This window comes from Sinocyclocheilus rhinocerous, unplaced genomic scaffold (genome assembly GCF_001515625.1).
Source record: "Sinocyclocheilus rhinocerous isolate Xijiao unplaced genomic scaffold, SAMN03320098_v1.1 scaffold1565, whole genome shotgun sequence".
Lineage (NCBI taxonomy): Eukaryota > Metazoa > Chordata > Actinopteri > Cypriniformes > Cyprinidae > Sinocyclocheilus > Sinocyclocheilus rhinocerous.
Genome location: NW_015655464.1, coordinates 149,360 through 168,684, shown reverse-complemented (window position 1 = coordinate 168,684; position 19,325 = coordinate 149,360). Strand labels below are relative to the sequence as shown.

The window sequence follows — 19,325 nt, the reverse complement described above, 5'->3', positions numbered from 1 at the left end:
CTATGTGAAAATAAGTGTATAAATGGAACAGAGCTGAGCTGATGATCTGAATGAGAGAGAGAGAGAGAGAGAGAGAGAGAGAGATAGATGCAGAGTGTGTGCAGAGCCGAGGAACAGGAGGAACAGTATTAAGAACCGCTGCTTTAGAACATTGATTTTGAAACTTGTGAACCCATTAGAAGACAGAGAAGACATCTTCTCTAAAGCAGCGCAGCATGGCCTCGCCCCCTTTGCTGCCTTTTCCCGACGGCGGGGTTTATCTGGATTTGTTACATCACAAACCCGGGAAGTAACTTGTTGTAGTCCCTACCAGCCGTTTTTGTAGGCATTAAACTGCCAGAATTTTAAAAGACGACATCTCCATTTGAATTGAACTTTCAGCTTCGTGACTTTGCAGATATTGTTTATGCTCAAACAGCAACATTACACACAAACTAGGGCTGCACGATATATCGTTTCAGCATCGATATCGCGATGTGCGCAACCACGATAGTCACATCATAGGATGTGCGATGTTTAGTATAGGCTACTGATCGTTATATTTATACTGATTGTTTTCTTTGCTCACACACAGACACGGTGTCTACACCGGACGCGACAACTGTACAGAGATACCCATTTTAAATACATTTAGGAGCAGAGCTACTGCAAGCGATTTTCAGTGCTGGAAATCCACTTATCCTTTGTTGAAACTTCCGCATCGTCGTGGAGAGCGTAGGTCACAGTTGCTTAGCAATGGCAGACGCCATGAAAGCACAAGCTCCCGAGCGCTTTGGAAAGGAGAAAGCGATGCGACTGCCGTTTTCCCACGTGTTTTTAGGCACGACATGTGAATGGCCCCAAAGTCTGTCTACACTGGACGCGACCATTGCATATCATTTGAACTTTGTGTCAGTACGTCATAAAGAGAACGCGGCATCAGTTTACTGTCGGGGATTTGTCGTGCCGCATCCAGTGTAGACAGCATCACTGATAAGGAGTTCATTGTATTTTGTCGCTTCGCTCGCGTCCGGTGTAGACACAGTGACAGCCACGCAGATGCACGTGAACACTGAATTCTGTTCACTTCTGCGTCTATTTGTGCCTGAAATACTGTGCTCTGCAAGTATCCTTGTAAACGCAGTTGCTTATGGCTTAGGTGAAGGGAAACAATTGAGAAAGAAAATGGATGTGTAACAGTATATTGGTTTACAGCAGTTTAATGTTCCTGAGGCTTTCTGTGTTATGAATGTAAATCAAACAAAAAAGAAAAATCACTTTTGTAGCTTTAACACAGATTTATTAGATTTAATTTATACAGTGAAGACTATGCGGTTTTATTTTACATTTGATTATTCAATTTCTCTACCTGAATACTGTTAGACTTACCTGAAAAATATAAGGCACTGCTTATTTAAATTTGTATCTTTGTTCTGTTATATTTAACTATGCTTGTAACTTATTTATATCCTATGCTGATTTACTCGCCTACAAAATCACCCCAATCATTGTTTTTTTCCCAAAAACTATTCAAGTCATGTTTTGTTTTTTTCATAATCGCAATATAGCAGAAAAATAAAATATCGCAATGAGAGTTTTTTTTTTTCCAATATCGTGCATCTCTAACACAAACTAATGTTACTTATTTATATCCTATGCTGATTTACTCGCCTACAAAATCACCCCAATCATTGTTTTTTTTCCAAATAAACTATTCAAGTCATGTTTTGTTTTTTTCATAATCGCAATATAGCAGAAAAATAAAATATCGCAATGAGTTTTTTTTTTCCAATATCGTGCAGCTCTAACACAAACTAATGTTAAAAAAAAGTGAAATCGCATTCAACCACCCCTTCAAGTATTTCACTGCACCTCAATTGTGTTAGTCAACCAGAAAGCTTGAAGGCAGTCAAACACAAATAATGGCACGAATTCAGTAAGGGACCAACATGTACATCTCAAATTTATCAGTTTACAGTTTAGTACACTATTAGCATGGTTTACTTAAAAAGTATAATAGATACATTATGTTTGTATTGTTCCTCACTTAAAAAAATAAATGCATTTGTTAAATTAAGAGTAACATGATTAAATAGTGACAAGGCATCCTTATCCGAAATCGTTTCATTTGAATTTGTTTTGTTCTATTTCAAAACTGTACTGCGCAACACCCAGCACTCTTTCTCTAACATGGCGGCGGTACCGTAACATCCGGACTCTTTGTTCAAAGACTACTATGATTCAGCAAAAATGCATCCGACGAAACTTAACCCGTTCGGAAGCACGAGTACAAGAACTTCACAATTAAGAAGCAAACATACCCATTTTGTAACGTAACCCATGATGTTATTTTTTTTTTACTTTGATTATGACTACGTTCTAGGTTTACTTTGATTATGACTAGGTTCACTATGACTGTGAACTACAGTTTAACACGTCTAACATTCGGCATCTAGAAAATGATCGACGAGAATCAATGCAATACAGCGAAATGTATATAAGAATGTATTCTTAAAGCCGTGAAGAATATTATCAAACCAAATGGATGTTCAATCTTACCTTTTAAAAAAGCTTGTTGACTCTGAAAACGCTTCTGATAATGTCCTTTTCTTCGTAGAAAATCTGCTGGTGAAGGTGAATGCGACTGTATTTATACAAACCCAGGGGAGTGACGTGTACGGTACGTCACATGACATGATCCTTCCGCAGTCAAAACCTCTATTTGTTTTAAACGTTCAAATATGCTTTAAAACTAAAGATTTATATGATGTTTTTAGGAATTACATGTTCTTGTATATGTATTTTAAATGTGTAATTATTATCACATAGTATCAAAAAAAAGAAGTCTCCAGAATATGCTAGAATGGGCTGGCTCGTGGTCCCCCCTTCAGGCAGTGATTGGTTGGTTGGGTTGCTTGTTCGTTTTGCTATTGGTGATTCAGACCTTTAGAATCTGGGCCAGGCAAAGAGCAGGGCTATGTCATACAGTTATAACACAAATAGAATAGTCTGGAAGATTTAATATTCTTAAATCAGTATTGCTAATAATTGTATCAAACTGCAATCCCTTGCTAAAGTTATGTGTTTGGGACCAGCTCTGAATGTAAAAAAAAACAAACAAACAACAACCTAATTATAGCACAGAAATTACAGGCTGTTATCCCCAAAAGAATGTTTGCTCAAAAACATGGCTTGTTTACAAAAATCAGTTTCACTGTAGCTGTGTTTTCTTGAAGTACATTATTTGTGTTTTAGCCTATAGGGTTTATACAGAGTTGTGTCAGCGTACTTAATATAGAACGCAATGTGTGACAGATGGCATTGCTTTGAAACACATTGACCTCGGACATGCTGCCTGCAGTATCTGTTGCAGCAATGTAGGTCATTTTCTCTGGGTGAGCTAGCAGACAGTACCACAGCCATTCACCACTGCTACAAAGTAGGACCTGACTTGCAAATAAAAATGATGGGATTTTGTTGCAGTTTTACATTGTTGGAGTCTCAGCACTATCCTCTGTTATTACAGAAATGTCTAGTGCTAAATTTATTATAATTTTCAAGGCTTATTTCTGTTTTCAATACTGTACACTATGTGATGGACAGAAATCTGTTATTTCCAATGTGACTACGTGTTGCCATGGCAGAAAACAAGCATGCATGAACAAAACTACAAACAAGATGAACCAGCTCTAAATTTGCCCTGAAGTATTGCTGTTACCGCCTGGTGTAAACAGTTTCTTTTACCAGAACTTACTGCAGTGTGGGTGTGCTGTTTAAATAAAATACCATAAAATAATTACCCAAGATGATTAACCATTAACTAGCTTGCACTTCAAAAAGAGACTGTATTGTGAAACTGCTCTTCAAGCCTTGTTTATCTGGACAGTTATCCACTTTGTGGATTAGTATCATTGTGGAATCAGGTCCCTGTTCATTCTTCCGTGAGCTTGAACAGCTGCTAAAAGATTATCTAGATCACCCAACTAAGCCAGTTTCATTGAAAACTGAGGGGTGGGGGAAATTTTACATTTAGACTTATTTCAATCCTGATTATACGTGTATATTGAAATTAACAGCGAGGTAAAGGTTTAAGAAGACAACCAGGTCAAGATAGTGATGGTGTCATCAGTTAGTTTTTAGGCTTATAGATAGGTCTTGTCTGCTGTTACATTTGGGTCTCCATCTTAACCCAATGAGACTTGGCACTTGAAAGTGCTCTAATAATATCACGGATTGGTCAGCATTTATGTTAGTATTATCAATTTGAGATTCTTATTTTACCTCACTGCTCTTCTAAAGTGAAAATATAATTTGTAGTGTTTTTGCTTTTGCGTTGTGTTCTTAAATGCAAATATGTGTTTTCTATTGAAGAAAATGGTATCCAAGAAAACTACAGGAAATACATAACACAAATGTTCTGAAATTCACTAGAAATGTCCTGATTATTATTGCCTGACCCATGCTGATACACGTCACATGAGTTGCCACATCACCAGACTGAACTCAGAAGAGTGTTTGTTCAGATTCAGAGCTTGTGTACCTTGAACTTTCAGGAGTGTGTGTGTGTGTGTATCACTGGAAATGTTCGATATCTTCCAGCCTGTAATTTAATCTGTTATTCACACCAGACAATACAAATACAGGATGTTAAGAAATAAGCCGTTATTATAATATTTATATAACCTGCCTATGTTTAAACATTTCTGCATATTGTTTGAATATCTTTGTCAATGATGGAAGGGTTATGACATCACAAATAAAGCAATATATAAAGAAAAAAGTTTTATATAAAACATCTAACTTTGTCAGAACAAACCAGTTTAGTCTCATATTGGAATTCAATAAGAACCCATGCTTTATTATTATCATTACTATTTATTTATTTAACAACACACTGGCCCCCATTAAAGTCATGTGACATGTTCATATAGGCTATCTGTAGTATACGTTACTACATGCAATACAGTTCAGCCTGTTTTGAACAAAAGTTTTTCTGCTCTGATATTTTCCTGGACTTTGTCTAGGCTTGTATTGCAACAGCTGAACGGGTGGAACAAGATGACGCCGAAGGCAAAATGAGCTGCTGTGCTGAAGCATGTGACCCGCCCAGCCAGTCAACAGTGTTTGTTCTGTTTTGTAAGCAAGCACTAGTGATGGTTATCAACAAAGTGTGGAATGTTCTACAGGAGAGCATTACTTAGCAGTTTAAACCGGTTAGGTCGAAGACGACAAACAACTGGTTTACCATATAAAGTTAGAGGTGCTAAACGAATGGCGTACATAACTAAAGACGAAAGGTAGGATACTGTATGTAACCTTCTTTTTCACTGCGTCGTGTTGTGGACCAAAAGAGTGATCGAAAAAATGGTGTTTATATTGCTGCCCAACTTAAAAAAACACTTAGGCTATATATTATCCCTTAAATTACAATTAAATAACTAAAGTCCATTGATCGCATACATTGGCAAATACATTAGCCAATGAGGTAGCTACAGATCGTCTCCTCATGTAAACTGCTCTTTCCAGGGAGCGTGATGGTCTTGTGAAACACACCGGAGGTTGCCACTGTGGCGCGGTGCGTTTTGACGTGTGGAGCACTCCGCATTTACACGTGTTCAATTGCAAGTAAGGACTATCTACAGTCAGCCATTAATTCAGTCACAGTACAATGGTCAAAACGTGGATGGCTTTCTGAACCGAGTAGTAATTCAGGCAACCGTGATTCATTTAGCAGGTCCTTGCAGTGTCATCTGGGTCATTCGAAGAAATGGGTGTATTTTAAAGCCTTAAATCATTCTGTTAGGCAAAGAATGTCTTTAAATGTTAATGCCATCAGTTGTTGCCAACAATGTCATAGCACTACAAGGTAAAAAGATACTGATATTTCTACAAATATTCACTTGTAAATAATGAGTTGTTTACAAAATCATGATAAAGTTATCCATTTCAAATAGTTCCTTACAGACAGACGTAGGGCAAAAATATAAAATTAATTGGTGAAAAATATTGTCATGATTATCATGATTGTCAGTTTTATTTGTGAAATTGGGCACCAGAGATGCTAGCTAGCTTGAGAACTGTAATAAAACAGCACGTGTTAGTTTTTCATTGTTTTCATATAAGAGATGAAAATCCCCTTTTCACAAGGTAACCCACCTACCGATTGTTTGGCTTTCTGTTGTGTCTCAGTTGCAGTATTTGCACAAAGAAACAGAATCGCCACTTCATTGTGCCAAAATCCCAGTTCACCTTGCTGCAGGTATGTGATTTTTTTTGAACATGTATATGGGATCTGGTTGAGATCTAGAGGCTGGATGATTGGTGTAGATGAAGACTGTAAACTACATTTGTTCAGAATGCAGATAATCCTAAATCATACAGTTTGTTTCATATGTTTCATAGGGCGCAGACAACATAACCACATACACATTTAACACACACATGGCCAAGCACACATTCTGCAAAACGTGTGGCGTCCAGAGTTTCTACACTCCACGTTCCAACCCTGATGGGTTTGGTGAGTTGAACAGAAAGTGGACCACCTTTGGGATGTTTTATTTTATATTTACAGCCAATTTTTACTGCATGTAAAGACTGAAATTGTTTATAGACACAGTACATTGCTTTATATTAAATTATAAAACATTTCTTTGTTGAAGAAAAAAGTTTGCTCTGTTATTTGTGTGTCTTTTTACAAGTTACAAATCTGCCATGTGTTTACAGGTGTGGCACCTCATTGTTTGGACCCTGGAACAGTGAGCAGTGTCACTGTAGAAGATTTCTGTGGGCAGAACTGGGAAGAAAGTATGCAGAAGCATCAAACTATAAGAAGTATGTCAAAACCAACAACGGACACATAACTCACTTTTTCCATTGGCCAATTAAGCCCTAAGATTAAATTGTTTTCTCCTGCTTCTTAAGGCATTTTTTTATCAATATATTAGTGACAACATGAATAGACCTTGGGGTTTTGTGCCTTTTGTTTATTACCTTTGAGGCCTCATACTGTATATGCTAGTGTACTCCTAATTGTTCAAAAAATTCACTCTTATGTATAGTTTATAGTTTATAGTATAATATATAGTAAATATTTATCTTCTGAGAAAATGGATGTAACATCTTGTATACACAGCACGGGTACAGATTTTTTTTTTGAAACAGCTTTTTATAGCTGCACTGTCTAGAATGAAAACATAATCGCCCCCTAAATGATAGGGAAAACTGTAGGGATTTTAAGATGAAGAGGGGATGATATCTTTTGTATGTACTACCCCGACTACCTTGTTTCCTCAAGTAATGTATCAACAAAGCATATCATATGAAAAAATGTTAGCAAAATTGAATGGAAATCATAGTAACATAGACGTTTGGGAGAACTTGATGAAGATTGTTGAATGATATAATACCCATTTGTATTGTTTTAACATCTGTTTGTATCGAGGATATCAGGTAAAAGGAAAACTTATAAAAAATTAAAATATCAAAATAAAAAAGAATGAAAGAAATGTATTCATAAAAATATATATTTTTCTCTTAATCAAATTTATTTTAAACATATTTATTGCATTCCTCTACATTGGCATATATTTAAAGTCATCACAGAACTTCTAGAGTTACAGTTTTGCTAAAAGAAATCAGAAATACATGTCAGTTTTGAAACCACACTGAATCATAAGATTTGGTACAGTACTTACTGATCCATCTGGAACAGTGCTTCAACTCTACTTTAATTAGTCCCAATAACAACAGTAACAGCAAATGTAAACAATATACAGAATAAAATGTTGTCCTCCATCCCCTGCATACTCAAAGGCACAATCTGTGTTTTGGATTCATCTGCTTCATTAAAGCGCTTAACTCCCTTAAACCTAAAACCTCCCCAAAAATCAGGATTTCAGAATATTGGATTGTTTGGGATAAAGTCTCTAAGGTTCATTATGCTAGCAGTTCTCCATTAGTGTCTTGAGGTTGGATATGTTGGCTGAACCTTATTGATATACTGTACAGTACTTTAATGACAGCATATCTGGAATTAACTTACATAAGGAAATAAGAAACATGAAGTAAACTTTACTTAATTTCAGTGCATAACTTCAGCCCTATATGGACAGGAACAGTGCCCAAGACTAATCTAATAAATCTTCACATTCTTTGTTTCCACGGTGATGGCCTGGAATGTGTTTACAATCATGTAGCGTGAGAAAAGTACATAGAGTCGGCGGAACCACAGCAGCTGAGAACGATGACAGAGCATGGCTCTCTGAGGAAGGAAGAGGAGCGAGAAATGAGCAGACTTTTATATGACTTATTTGAATATGACTTATTAAATTCGGTAGATGACCTGACCCAAGATGACAAACGAACACACAAGAGGGCTGAACATGCTATCATCTGCATGCTACTGTAAGGAGCCAGATTGGTAGGGCCAGTCTAGGCTTCGGCAGGTCAGACAGAGGAACTGCATCATTCAGAGACCTCTCAGCAGGATTAGTTAGTGCACACAGTAAAGGTTCAAAGTACTAATGTGTTAGTCAGCAATATAGTCTTTGTTTTTGTGAAGGAGCTTTTCAGTTATGCACTTGAGTTATCAATGTTCTGTATTCATATTCTGCCATTCAGTGTCCGGTCTGGGAATACATCTGAAAACAGCTGGACTGTAATGATAGACACTTGTAATGTTTGGAAGTCATAACCGATCATTTCTGATTATTACTGATCCAGGGTATGTCTAGTGTTGGGGGGTCATTAAGTATAATCAGAGCTTAAGCTCTTTGTTTAAACACAACTGATGACACACCTTGGCACGTTTATACTCCTCCCGTCCGATAAGGCAGCAGAAATCAGAGGGGAAGAGCCAGCTGACCGGCAGCTCTAGGACTGACAAGTACTTTCTGAGTAAGCTGATGGAGTGAAGAGAGAAGATCTGACAACCTGTGGGGACAGACATATAAAAAATATAAAAAAGTAAAACGGTGTAAGCTTAGTGCAGGGTTTCCACATCTTTTCATCAATGAATTGTTGGACTTTTGTAAGGCTTTTACAGCCTTATCTTATTATTATAATATAAAGATTAAATTATTTTATAGAAATTGTATTCACAATAAGCAGTTTCAATGTTGTGATTGTGGTGTTGTCTACATACTACTACAGATCTTTACCAAATAAATGTGAAAAAATATTCTGTAATATAATGATTAGGGAAAATACAAATAGGTTGACTTGCACCCATTTGTTTCCTCTTTTAAATTGAATTTGGTAGAAACTCGTCTCTAAACAAAATGTACAATATTGAAATTAATACTTTTATTCAGTAAGGATGAATTAAATCAACCAAAAGTGACAGTAAAGACATTTATAATGTTACAAAAGATTCCTATTTCAAATAAATGCTGTCCTTTTGAACTTTCTATTCATTAAAGAATACTGAAAACACGGTTTTATTATATTAAGCAGCACAACCGTTTCCAACATTGATCATGTTTCTTGAGAACCAGATAAGCATATTTGAATGATTTCTGAAGGATCATGTGATGACTATATTTAATAAAGTTATTTTAAATTGTATTCGTATTTCATAATATTATAGTTTTACTGTATTTGGATCAAATAATGCAGCCTCATGGAGTGTAAGAGATTTCTCTCAGAAACATAAAAAAAATCTTACAGGCCCCAACTTTTAAATGGTAGTGTATAAAGCGCATTAACAAGCTACTTAATGTGGACACGGAAACCTCCTAATACTGAGAGTTAATGACAGAGTCATCAGAAAGAAGATCTGGCTGATTAAAGAAACACTAGGGCCTAGAGGTTGAGCGAGGATCTGTTACTTAAAATAAGATCTATCCAGCAGCAGATGGAAAACACTGGATTAACAGGACTAACCTGTCCTCGGTATGAGTGGACTGACTCTGAGAAAGATATTCAGCTGGAAATTTGATGTGTCAGATTTTTAAATGTGACGTGTCAGATCAGAAAGCAGTCAGAAAGAACACTGCCCACTGAAAAAAAAGAACACTGCCCACTGAATCACCCTTTGAACACATTTTAATCATTAGCCCACTGAGCATAGAAAACTTCTTAATGTGAAAGCATATCGACCCCTAGTGGTCGGAGTCGTGAACTGACCATTTCATTTGCATCAGTTCTGCTCTAATCTATCTTTTATCCTTATCGTTCTTTGCTTTCAGACACAATGGAGACACAGCAGAACTGTGATCCCAGACATTTCCCTGCTTCCCTGGGAGTAAGAGAGGATTGGTCTAGCTCAGTGGTGGATCCTGAGAGTTGTTGGGTTGGGGGGGGGGGGGGGGGTCGTCATGTGACACACAGCAGCCAATAGCACTGGTTTTTTTCTTCTTCTTTTTATTCGAAACATTCCCAAACGCATGAACTATATCATGAAATATCTCGATTCTCACCTTTATAGATTGTGTTACTTGATCTATAGTGGGTCAAAGTAGCCTAATAATGTAGTCTATTAACTATACATAAAATCCTGTCTGTTTGCTTAACAGATATGGGTGTCATGCCATAACATATTTTTAAAACGACTGACTTTATATTTAATGTGAATTTAACATTGAAAGTTAATGTGAATAAAAACATTGTAAGTTAGGCTACTTATCATAACACTTTCATTGTACAGAAAGAGAGTATTTAAGAACATTTACATTATCAAAGAACATTCACTGACAGTCTAGATTTCAAGCACTCTCAAAAACTCCCATTAAAATCACTGAAGCTGTTTACATCGTGAAATGAATATCTTACTTACAGATTCATACACACATCTGCAGTTTGTTGTTTCTAACGAGAGAATACTCCAGAAAGAGGTATTCAGTCAGCCAGCGAGTGAAGAAAACACCGGCATTTTAGCGATGTCTCATCTGATCGCCTCTGATTGGTCATTGCATTCATAAGCTCAACAGAATCGTGTGTGATTGGTTAATGCGCAGTGCTGTAAAAACGCGTCTGTTATTAAAATTAAAATATATTAAAATATTAGAATATAATATTATTATTATATATTATTTTTTGTCTTTTGGAAGCTGCATTCAAAATCCACTTGGCTCAAAAATCTGAGGGGGAACGTGCCCCCTCACTTTGAATGGGCATGATGCCTCTGCATCCAGCAGAGCATTTGTGGGGTCAGGCACTGATGTTGTACGAGAAGGCCTGGCTTGCAATCTCTGTTTCAGTTCATTCCAAAGGTGTCCGATGAGGTTGAGGTCAGGGCTCTCTCAGTCAAGTTCTTCCACACCAAACTCGTCCAACCATGTCCTTATGAACCTTGCTTTGCGCACTGGGTCACAGTCATGGTGGAACAGAAAAGGGCCTTACCATAAAGTTGGAATTACAGCATTGTCCAAAATGTCTTGGTATGCTGAAGCATTAAGATTTCTGAATACTGAAACTGATTTTCCAATTCTTTTTTGTCTTCAGTCTTCTGAAGTGTCTTTCTCTCTCTCTCTCTCCCATTATTCTGTGTGTGTTTGTCTTAAGGACACACATACTTCCTGAGGTCTGGGTTTTTCTCAGATTAGAGTGAGCTCTAAATCCATATACAGTTCCTGGAACTGTCTGTCATGGCCTGGCTCTCCCAGTCACACCACCTGTGTTGGCCCAGAGCTCAGCCCGAGACACCCCAGTCCCAGCGCCAACTTCACCACTGCTTCCTCTCTCTCTCCTTCTCACACAGACAAATAAATTAATCTACAACAGCACAGAAGAGACAGATGTCTGAAAAGATTGGCTCTGTTTCTTATAACCAAACATTGCTCAACAACTAAACGCTGTTTTTTCGGACTGTTTTACTGCGAGCCTTCATGCAAGTCATTGCCTCACACCAGCACAAAGCTTTATCTCCTGTCGTCTGGATGCCTCCATCACCCGTATTTATGATTTAAGCTTTGATACCCTAGTGCAGAAGAAAGGATTAGGATTCATACTGTGTGAAGGTATCAGGCAAAGTCCTGCTTCACACTGAATTGCTGCAACCACTCAAACAACAAGCTGTCTGATCCAAGACATCCGAGGATCTGGGTTTCCTCTCCTTCTGAACTGCTTCAGTGTTTTGCTGCTCTGCTGGAATGCGTGTAATGTGAGCAATTATTTGTAGTAATGGTATTATACCTAGATACAGTTGAGTGCATATGTTTGCATACCCCTTTCGTCGTCTATAAACCCCTCGCAATTTATACAAAGAGATATATGTATTTTGTTTTGTTTTTAATTAATAATCATTAATTTTTGTTTTTATTTAATACTTAATAGATATTTCCAAGAAGGAAAAATAATAACAATTTGTGTAAATTAAGATATTTAGTCTTGTGGAACATACACTACCATTCAAAAGTTTGGGATCGATAACTTTTTAATATTTTTTGGAAAAGGTCTCATGTTCACCAAAGAAAAAATTTATTTGATCAAAAAATTCAGTAAAACTGTAATATTGTGAAATATTATTATAATTAAAAACAAATTATGCACTCAACTGTATATACACATACAGTATATGTGTGTATTTCTGTTGGTCTGATGTTATGAATGTAATGTTAGTTTAATTTATTGTCCATTCGGAAATTATTTTTGTATCTGTGGCAACTCTTCAGTGATCAACAACAATAATGAACAAAAACAAACATCAACAGGTTACAACACATTACAAATAAATACAACCATCATCAAACAACATCCCTCTCACAACAACAGAATCACTGCCATAGATGTAAAATGACAACTGTGATATCACATCTGTGATGTGTAGTCCTTCTAGGAGAATGTGCACTAGGGGAAGACAGTCTTCAGGACAGGATGTTTTTCTTTCTTTGTCTGACTGACTTCGCATTCAACTTGCATGCCACACTGCATGCCAAATATAAGTGTATATTAAGGAGTCAGATTTGACATGAAATATCTTTACACTATCCTACTGCAAGACCATATGTATTTCTAGGCCTGGCTGCTTTATGTTGGGTATATCTGGTTTGGTAATAGTCTAGCTTGTGGACTAACACAGCCATGCTGTTTACCAGCAAAATCTAGATGGTAAAGCTGTTGAATGAAGGATGAATGAAGCTCTTTGCCATTTAATCTGGACCCACTCTAATAGAAATAACTCAGGTAATGTTAAATAAGCAATATTAGGCTGTTTCCTGAAATTGTAACAAGACACATCAAACTGCTGGCCTAATGTCAGTCTCTGTTCTTGTTGAAGCAATTGTAACTGTTGCTTTATGTAGGGGAATTTTCAGAATTTAGTACAACGGGACTGTTTTTTTAACAGTCTAATCTACTTTGATTAATTGCTAACATCCTGTTGTTGTGGAGTTAATTCTTGCATTATGACACCAGCACAAGGTTACCTGAGGGTCTTGTAAATGGTAATATGATTGACATGTCCACTCACACCTCTGCCATCAAATGTCAGTACCTGCGGAAACACACCGCATAGAACAGAGAATAATAAATGCAACAGTTAGTTTACATTTGTTAATGCACTAGGCATCATGAACAATACTTTAACCTCACTTTGGGTTGAGTAAGACTTTTTGAAAGAAATCAATACTGTTGTTCAGCAAGGATGCATTAAATTTCAAAAGTGACAGTAAATACATTTATAATGTTACAAAAGATTTATATTTCAAATAAATGTTGCTCTTTTGAACTTTCCATTCATCAAAAAATCCTAAAAAATATTAAGTTTTCAACAAAAATATCAAGTAGCACAACTGTTTTCAACACTGATAATAATAATAAATGTTTCTTGAGCATTAATTCAGCATATTAAAGTGATTTCTGATGGATCATGTGACACGGAAGACTGCAGTAATGGCTACTGCAAATTCATCTTTGTGATCATAGAATTAGTTACCTTTTAAATATATTAAAATAGAAAACGGTTGCTTTAACTGCATTTATGATCAAATAAGTGCAGCCTTGGTGAGCATATGAGACAAAAAATCTTACCGACCTCAAAATTTTGAACGGTAGTATATATTACTAAATTGTAATATTTCAAGGTCAGTGACAATGTTCTTGCAAGTGCAATAGTTCTGCAATATAGTGGAAAGATCAGGTGGAACTTTCTGTCGCATCCCACAGAACAGAGTCTAGTATGCAAGAACTTAACCTTGCAGGCTTTTTCCCCGTCTGCATTCTTTCTTCCCACTGAAGAACAGGGGTGAAAGGGTGAACACAAGATGAAAAAAACAAGCAAAAGAAAAGAACTTGAAAATAAGATGAAACACAAGCCAAAGAAAAGCAGTAATTTGAAGACTCAGCAGTGGATTTGGTGGGAGTTGTTGCCAGAACTGTGTGGAAGCATTTCTATCTGTGTATCATCTGCTGTGTCACCAGACGAGGGATTCTGTCTTTGGGAATGGGTGCTTTCCAAGCGGCTGCTGCACATAGCTTGAGAGTGCCAAGGGTGGAGGAAAATATGGTTGACAAAATAATAGATTGTGGCAGGTATGTAGATTGTTGCCAAACACGAGGCGGGTGAGTCAGCTTTCAGAAGAGGCTACTGGCATGAGCGAGAGGGAGGAGAAATCCAAATGCTGTGAACAGCAGAGAGACAGAGTATAAATATGTTTACATGCATGGTAATAATCCAGCTCCAGCGACATTTTACAAAGTGCCAGTCTGCCCAAATTATACAAGACACGGTGTGAAATTTAAAATTTAAAGAATAAAACCTTTCAGAGTATACATACAACACCAAGGCCAGTTGTAGTTTTACATGTACGTGCTGAACGAAGCCAAGCTACAATTCCATTATCTAGGTCTGTTAGTTTGGCTTCACATAAACAAAAATCGAACTGGTATGGGTTCAGTTGCATGACAGCGTTTACATAACCTTTTAAAATGATAAATCATTGCTTCAGTCCGACTGAAATCTAACTTTAAAGTGCATGCAAACACACTTACTGACATTTGCCTGTGAGAAGAACACAAGATAAACGAGTCTGCACACACATATACATTTATGTAAAGCACAAGGAGTCAAAGACTTTTTGAATCAGAATCAAAGTCTGGTACAATCAGCAGTAATGCACATCTGTTTAAACCAGAGGAGGCTATTTGTGTAATAGTGCCCTACCCACAATCCTCTGCTCCTTGTGAGAGAGCGGTAAAGCGCACAAGATGGCCACCACTCTTTTCCCACACGTTTGAAAGCCAAAGTCAAATTGGAGTGTAATGTTATAGCTCAACATCAGTATTTCCATCCCCACAGCCACTTCGGCTTAAATCAAACATGAAATTAAGGGTGCAGCGGAACCGTATGCAGATCCAGTCTGTATTAGTGCGTGTGCGGTTTAAAGTCGGACTGGTGTGTTGGTGGAGCTGGGAGTCTGGCAGAAAAGATATCAGCTGATGTTTGCATGTACATTTATGGATGATAGTCGATGGAGGTAAACCAAGTCATGTCGCAAGAACATTGTTTTGTTTTCTGGCTTGTTTATGCTAGTCCTCTGTGCTTGGCGTTCTTTGGGAATTTCATGGCATGCGGGCTGAGAAAGAGGGAGAGGGAAGGAGAAAGAAAACATTAAACAGTACACGTGGGGAAAAGAGAGGAGGTGCAAGAGGGAAAAACATTTGTTCAAATCTTGATTTCAATTTTTTTGGGGATCTTTTCTGGAAGTCCTTAGTGCAGGCTGATAGATATCTCTGCATTGGCTTGCCAGCAGTGACCCTGGGGAACTTCATGTGTCTGCTTTAGCAGAGTTCAGCGGTATTATGGGATATTACAGCATGTGTAATTAGGGCTAAATACAGGGGGCCAATGAAAAGCTCGCCTGAGTGAATTAATCTTACTGATACGGTCTCACTCAAAGCAACCTCAAGAGAAAGACTCAAGCTATCAGATAGGAAAGTTAGCACAGTGGAAAGCTGGAGTCTCTGCAGAAAATACTCAGATCAGTGGTTCTCAACCTCTTTGACTCATTGTCCAACACATTTTTCTAGGCCCCCCACAATATAGGATAAGATATTTCTGCAATAATTATGACAAGACTGCTTGTTTTAATTTTTTTTTATAAACAGAAACTGGGAAACAAACAGAAACAATAGTAATTTAGTGGTAAGAAAAAAATAATGTATATATGTTGTTCAAATCTTGATTTCAATTTTTTTGGGGATCTTTTCTGGAAGTCCTTAGTGCAGGCTGATAGATATCTCTGCATTGGCTTGCCAGCAGTGACCCTGGGGAACTTCATGTGTCTGCTTTAGCAGAGTTCAGCGGTATTATGGGATATTACAGCATGTGTAATTAGGGCTAAATACAGGGGGCCAATGAAAAGCTCGCCTGAGTGAATTAATCTTACTGATACGGTCTCACTCAAAGCAACCTCAAGAGAAAGACTCAAGCTATCAGATAGGAAAGTTAGCACAGTGGAAAGCTGGAGTCTCTGCAGAAAATACTCAGATCAGTGGTTCTCAACCTCTTTGACTCATTGTCCAACACATTTTTCCAGGCCCCCCACAATATAGGATAAGATATTTCTGCAATAATTATGACAAGGCTGCTTGTTTTAATTTTTTTTTATAAACAGAAACTGGGAAACAAACAGAAACAATAGTAATTTAGTGATAAGAAAAAAATAATGTATATATGTTTCTTATTTTAAGTAAGTTAGATTATTTTATTCATTAATATAATTCATTATAATTGTATTAAAAATCATTTGAATAATTTTAAGTCATCCTGCAGGAAGTTGAGATCTGACTAAACCTCCATCCGATCCAGGGGCAGTGTTTTATGCTGAAGTAAAAACCTTATTTTAACACTTATTTGGAGAGGTCTAAAAATAAGAGAGACTATTGTATATTTATTTATTATATATTTATCTTTTGGTGTGTGTGCTAAATAAAGTTCATCTGCAACCTTGTGTTCTCTTATCAGTCTCTTTTTTGTCTAAGTGCAGATTCATTCTCAATGCATTATTAATAATAACCAAAATAAACATTTTAGATATCATTTGGGAACATTCTACGAAAAAGCACAGACTTGTTTCCTGTTTCTTAAGAATTTTTAGTGCACTCTACTCCTTCATAGATTTAAGCATCTGACTGGTCTCAACTTCACAACATGTCAAACTGCTCTGACGTGCTCTAGAGGGATTTCAGGAGGTTTAATTCGTACACATACATACAGTCTTTTGGATAAGGTGGTCCTGAACGGATAACATTCTAGAGGTTTCCTACCACACTTATGCTGTAGTTTCGGATGTGTTTGAGGATCAGAGAGGAGATCAGTGCAGTGCTCCACTGGACCGCTGGGTCATCTGGAAGCTCTCTGCAAGAACAAAAGGAGAGGACGGAAAAACATAAAAGCATTATATGGAGATTTCACACACTTTTATTACAGAGAAAAAGAAAGAAACGGAGACATGTAAGCAACTAGATTTTTACAATTTTGTGTTCACTTATGGCCATCATTTCTGTTTCTACTGTAAAGTAAAAAACAAACAATTGTGCAATGAAGTGAAAAATAAATTTACATTTGCAAATCGTAAGCTGCAATTGTGAGATATGAAGTGACTGCAAAAAAATCAAGTCACATTGGGACAAAGTCTCAATTACCATATTTTTTGTGAGAAACAGGCTATCTCTATCAACGTTCATCAATTTTATCATCTGGGTGGAAATTGTAAGTCACAGTGCTTAGAAAATGCCACATCATTTGAAGTATCATCCATGTCTTTGCACAAATGGTGCAGGACAAATTACACACCAAAGTTTAATCCTAAGGGTTACAGGTTTGCTTACCATAAGTTCACCATAATTCCCCACCATAAGTATGAGAAATGGTAAAAGTGACTTTTGACTTAACAAGCACAACTAATGAGTAGCATTATATACAATATTAAGGACAAATAATGGAAGAGGTTTGTATAGGTACTGCGCTGTCCATGTTCTTTGTGTAAGTTTGATTTGGACTGAGCAAAAAGCATTTATTTGCCAACACACACATATTTGCAACAAAACAGCAAGGTCTTGGAAGGGCAGCGAGCGTCCCTCTATCTGATTTACTGCCACAGTCTCACTACCGCTCAGCTGGAATGCATCCCACAGTCCTCTCTGAAGTCTGGGATCAAAGGTCACCCAGGCTTTTCCCTCTCATTCATCTGTAACTACAGCTCAGGGAAAACAAGGGCCATGCATCAATCTCTCTCTCTCTCTTTCTTTTTTTCTCTTTCTCACACACACAACGTTCACTTGAACACCCCATATAGCTGCTGTGTAATGGATTCTGACTGGCAGGAGGGCAAACAAAACCGCTGGAGGACTCTGTATCTACACTGATTCAGTGGTCAGATATTGGATATGGCGGGGCAAAGTGGACTGTGATTGGCTGAAAGTTTTGGGTTGACCTCGCATACCATTTGGCACTGAATGTGTTAAAGACAGCCGTCAGCAAAATCCCAGCTCAAGGTCACGAGGTAAGACGAGAAGGGGGGGGTGGGAGTGAAAGTCAGACTGAGGCAGAGACAGATAAAAAGATAGAGAGAAACAGAGTGAGTTGAATTGAGGCCACCTCCCTCTCTCCTCTCCTCTACTCACAATGGGGCTTGACAGTTGTTTCTGTTCCTTTGTGATGGATCTGCACACAAATCAAATTCTGGACAGGGTCATGGGGTCGGCTCTGGAGGACACCATATCAGAGGCGGGGTGGGTGTGAGTAGGAAATGACAGGTGTAGTAACAGTTAGGATATGACCAGTGTTGGGCTAGTTACTCAAAGAATGTAATATATTACTCATTACTAGTTATTCCTTTCAAAAATAATATTGTTACTTTACTTATTACTTTCTGGCAACAGTAATTAGTTACACTACTAGTTACATTACTTTTTCTTCATGCCCCATAGAAGTTGTAACTGTGTATCTTCCACATAAAATTCTTCTAGAATTTTACTAACAACATATTTCTGCCTCATCATTTGACCAAAATCCACATTGGATCGCAGTCAGAAGTTATTACAAACACTCAATAGTGATTGATAGTGACGTTCAAGTAAAAGTGTTTTATTAATCTCATTAATTGTGTAGCTTGAAGCTAATTGTAGTTTCTCTGTTGCATATACGATTATATTTCATTGTATTTTATCAAATCACACAAGTTTGTAAGAAACGGTTTCATTTTCCAAAAAGATTTTTAATTATAGTAATATAATGTACCACATGCTGATCAGAGGGATGTGGGTGGGATGTAATGCCAGAGTAAAGTAAAGCCACAACTTGCACAGTGTTCAGATCATCTTTTTGCCTGACAAAATCAATATAATGCAATATTTCGATCTGCTGAATGTAAGCTTTTCCATATTCCAAGCTTACCTGCTGCACT

General features: G+C 37.3%; 3 protein-coding genes across 5 annotated transcripts in view; 1 reads left to right on the top strand and 2 right to left on the bottom strand.

Annotated features, from left to right (window-relative positions):
* LOC107718330 (polyubiquitin-B) overlaps positions 1–2,625 on the bottom strand; it is a 6,573-nt gene extending 3,948 nt beyond the window's left edge. Inside the window, exon 1 of the mRNA XM_016525361.1 lies at positions 2,539–2,625. The gene's annotated coding sequence lies outside the window, so the exon portion shown is untranslated. The remainder of the gene's footprint in view (positions 1–2,538) is intronic.
* Positions 2,626–5,074: 2,449 nt separating this feature from the next.
* Positions 5,075–7,045, top strand: LOC107718355 (centromere protein V-like). Of its 3 annotated transcripts, XM_016525398.1 has the most exons (6): positions 5,075–5,276; positions 5,506–5,604; positions 5,711–5,845; positions 6,169–6,238; positions 6,382–6,496; positions 6,703–7,045. In XM_016525398.1, exons 1-6 carry the CDS (start codon positions 5,155–5,157, stop codon positions 6,837–6,839), a joined length of 678 nt encoding a protein of 225 aa, XP_016380884.1. In that variant the 5' UTR covers positions 5,075–5,154; the 3' UTR covers positions 6,840–7,045. The 3 variants fall into 3 exon arrangements, with proteins under 3 accessions (XP_016380884.1, XP_016380885.1, XP_016380886.1); XM_016525399.1 differs by lacking the exon at positions 5,711–5,845 and having other exon boundaries at positions 5,076–5,276; XM_016525400.1 differs by lacking the exons at positions 5,506–5,604; positions 5,711–5,845 and having other exon boundaries at positions 5,077–5,276.
* A 480-nt stretch (positions 7,046–7,525) lies between these two features.
* LOC107718344 (N-acetylglucosaminyl-phosphatidylinositol de-N-acetylase-like) overlaps positions 7,526–19,325 on the bottom strand; it is a 21,494-nt gene continuing 9,694 nt past the window's right edge. The window contains exons 3-7 of the mRNA XM_016525390.1: positions 17,185–17,275; positions 13,344–13,411; positions 9,862–9,887; positions 8,777–8,958; positions 7,526–8,239 (exon numbers count right to left, since the gene is read on the bottom strand). Coding sequence (XP_016380876.1) covers positions 8,111–8,239; positions 8,777–8,958; positions 9,862–9,887; positions 13,344–13,411; positions 17,185–17,275 — 496 coding nt within the window. The 3' untranslated portion in view covers positions 7,526–8,110. The remainder of the gene's footprint in view (positions 8,240–8,776; positions 8,959–9,861; positions 9,888–13,343; positions 13,412–17,184; positions 17,276–19,325) is intronic.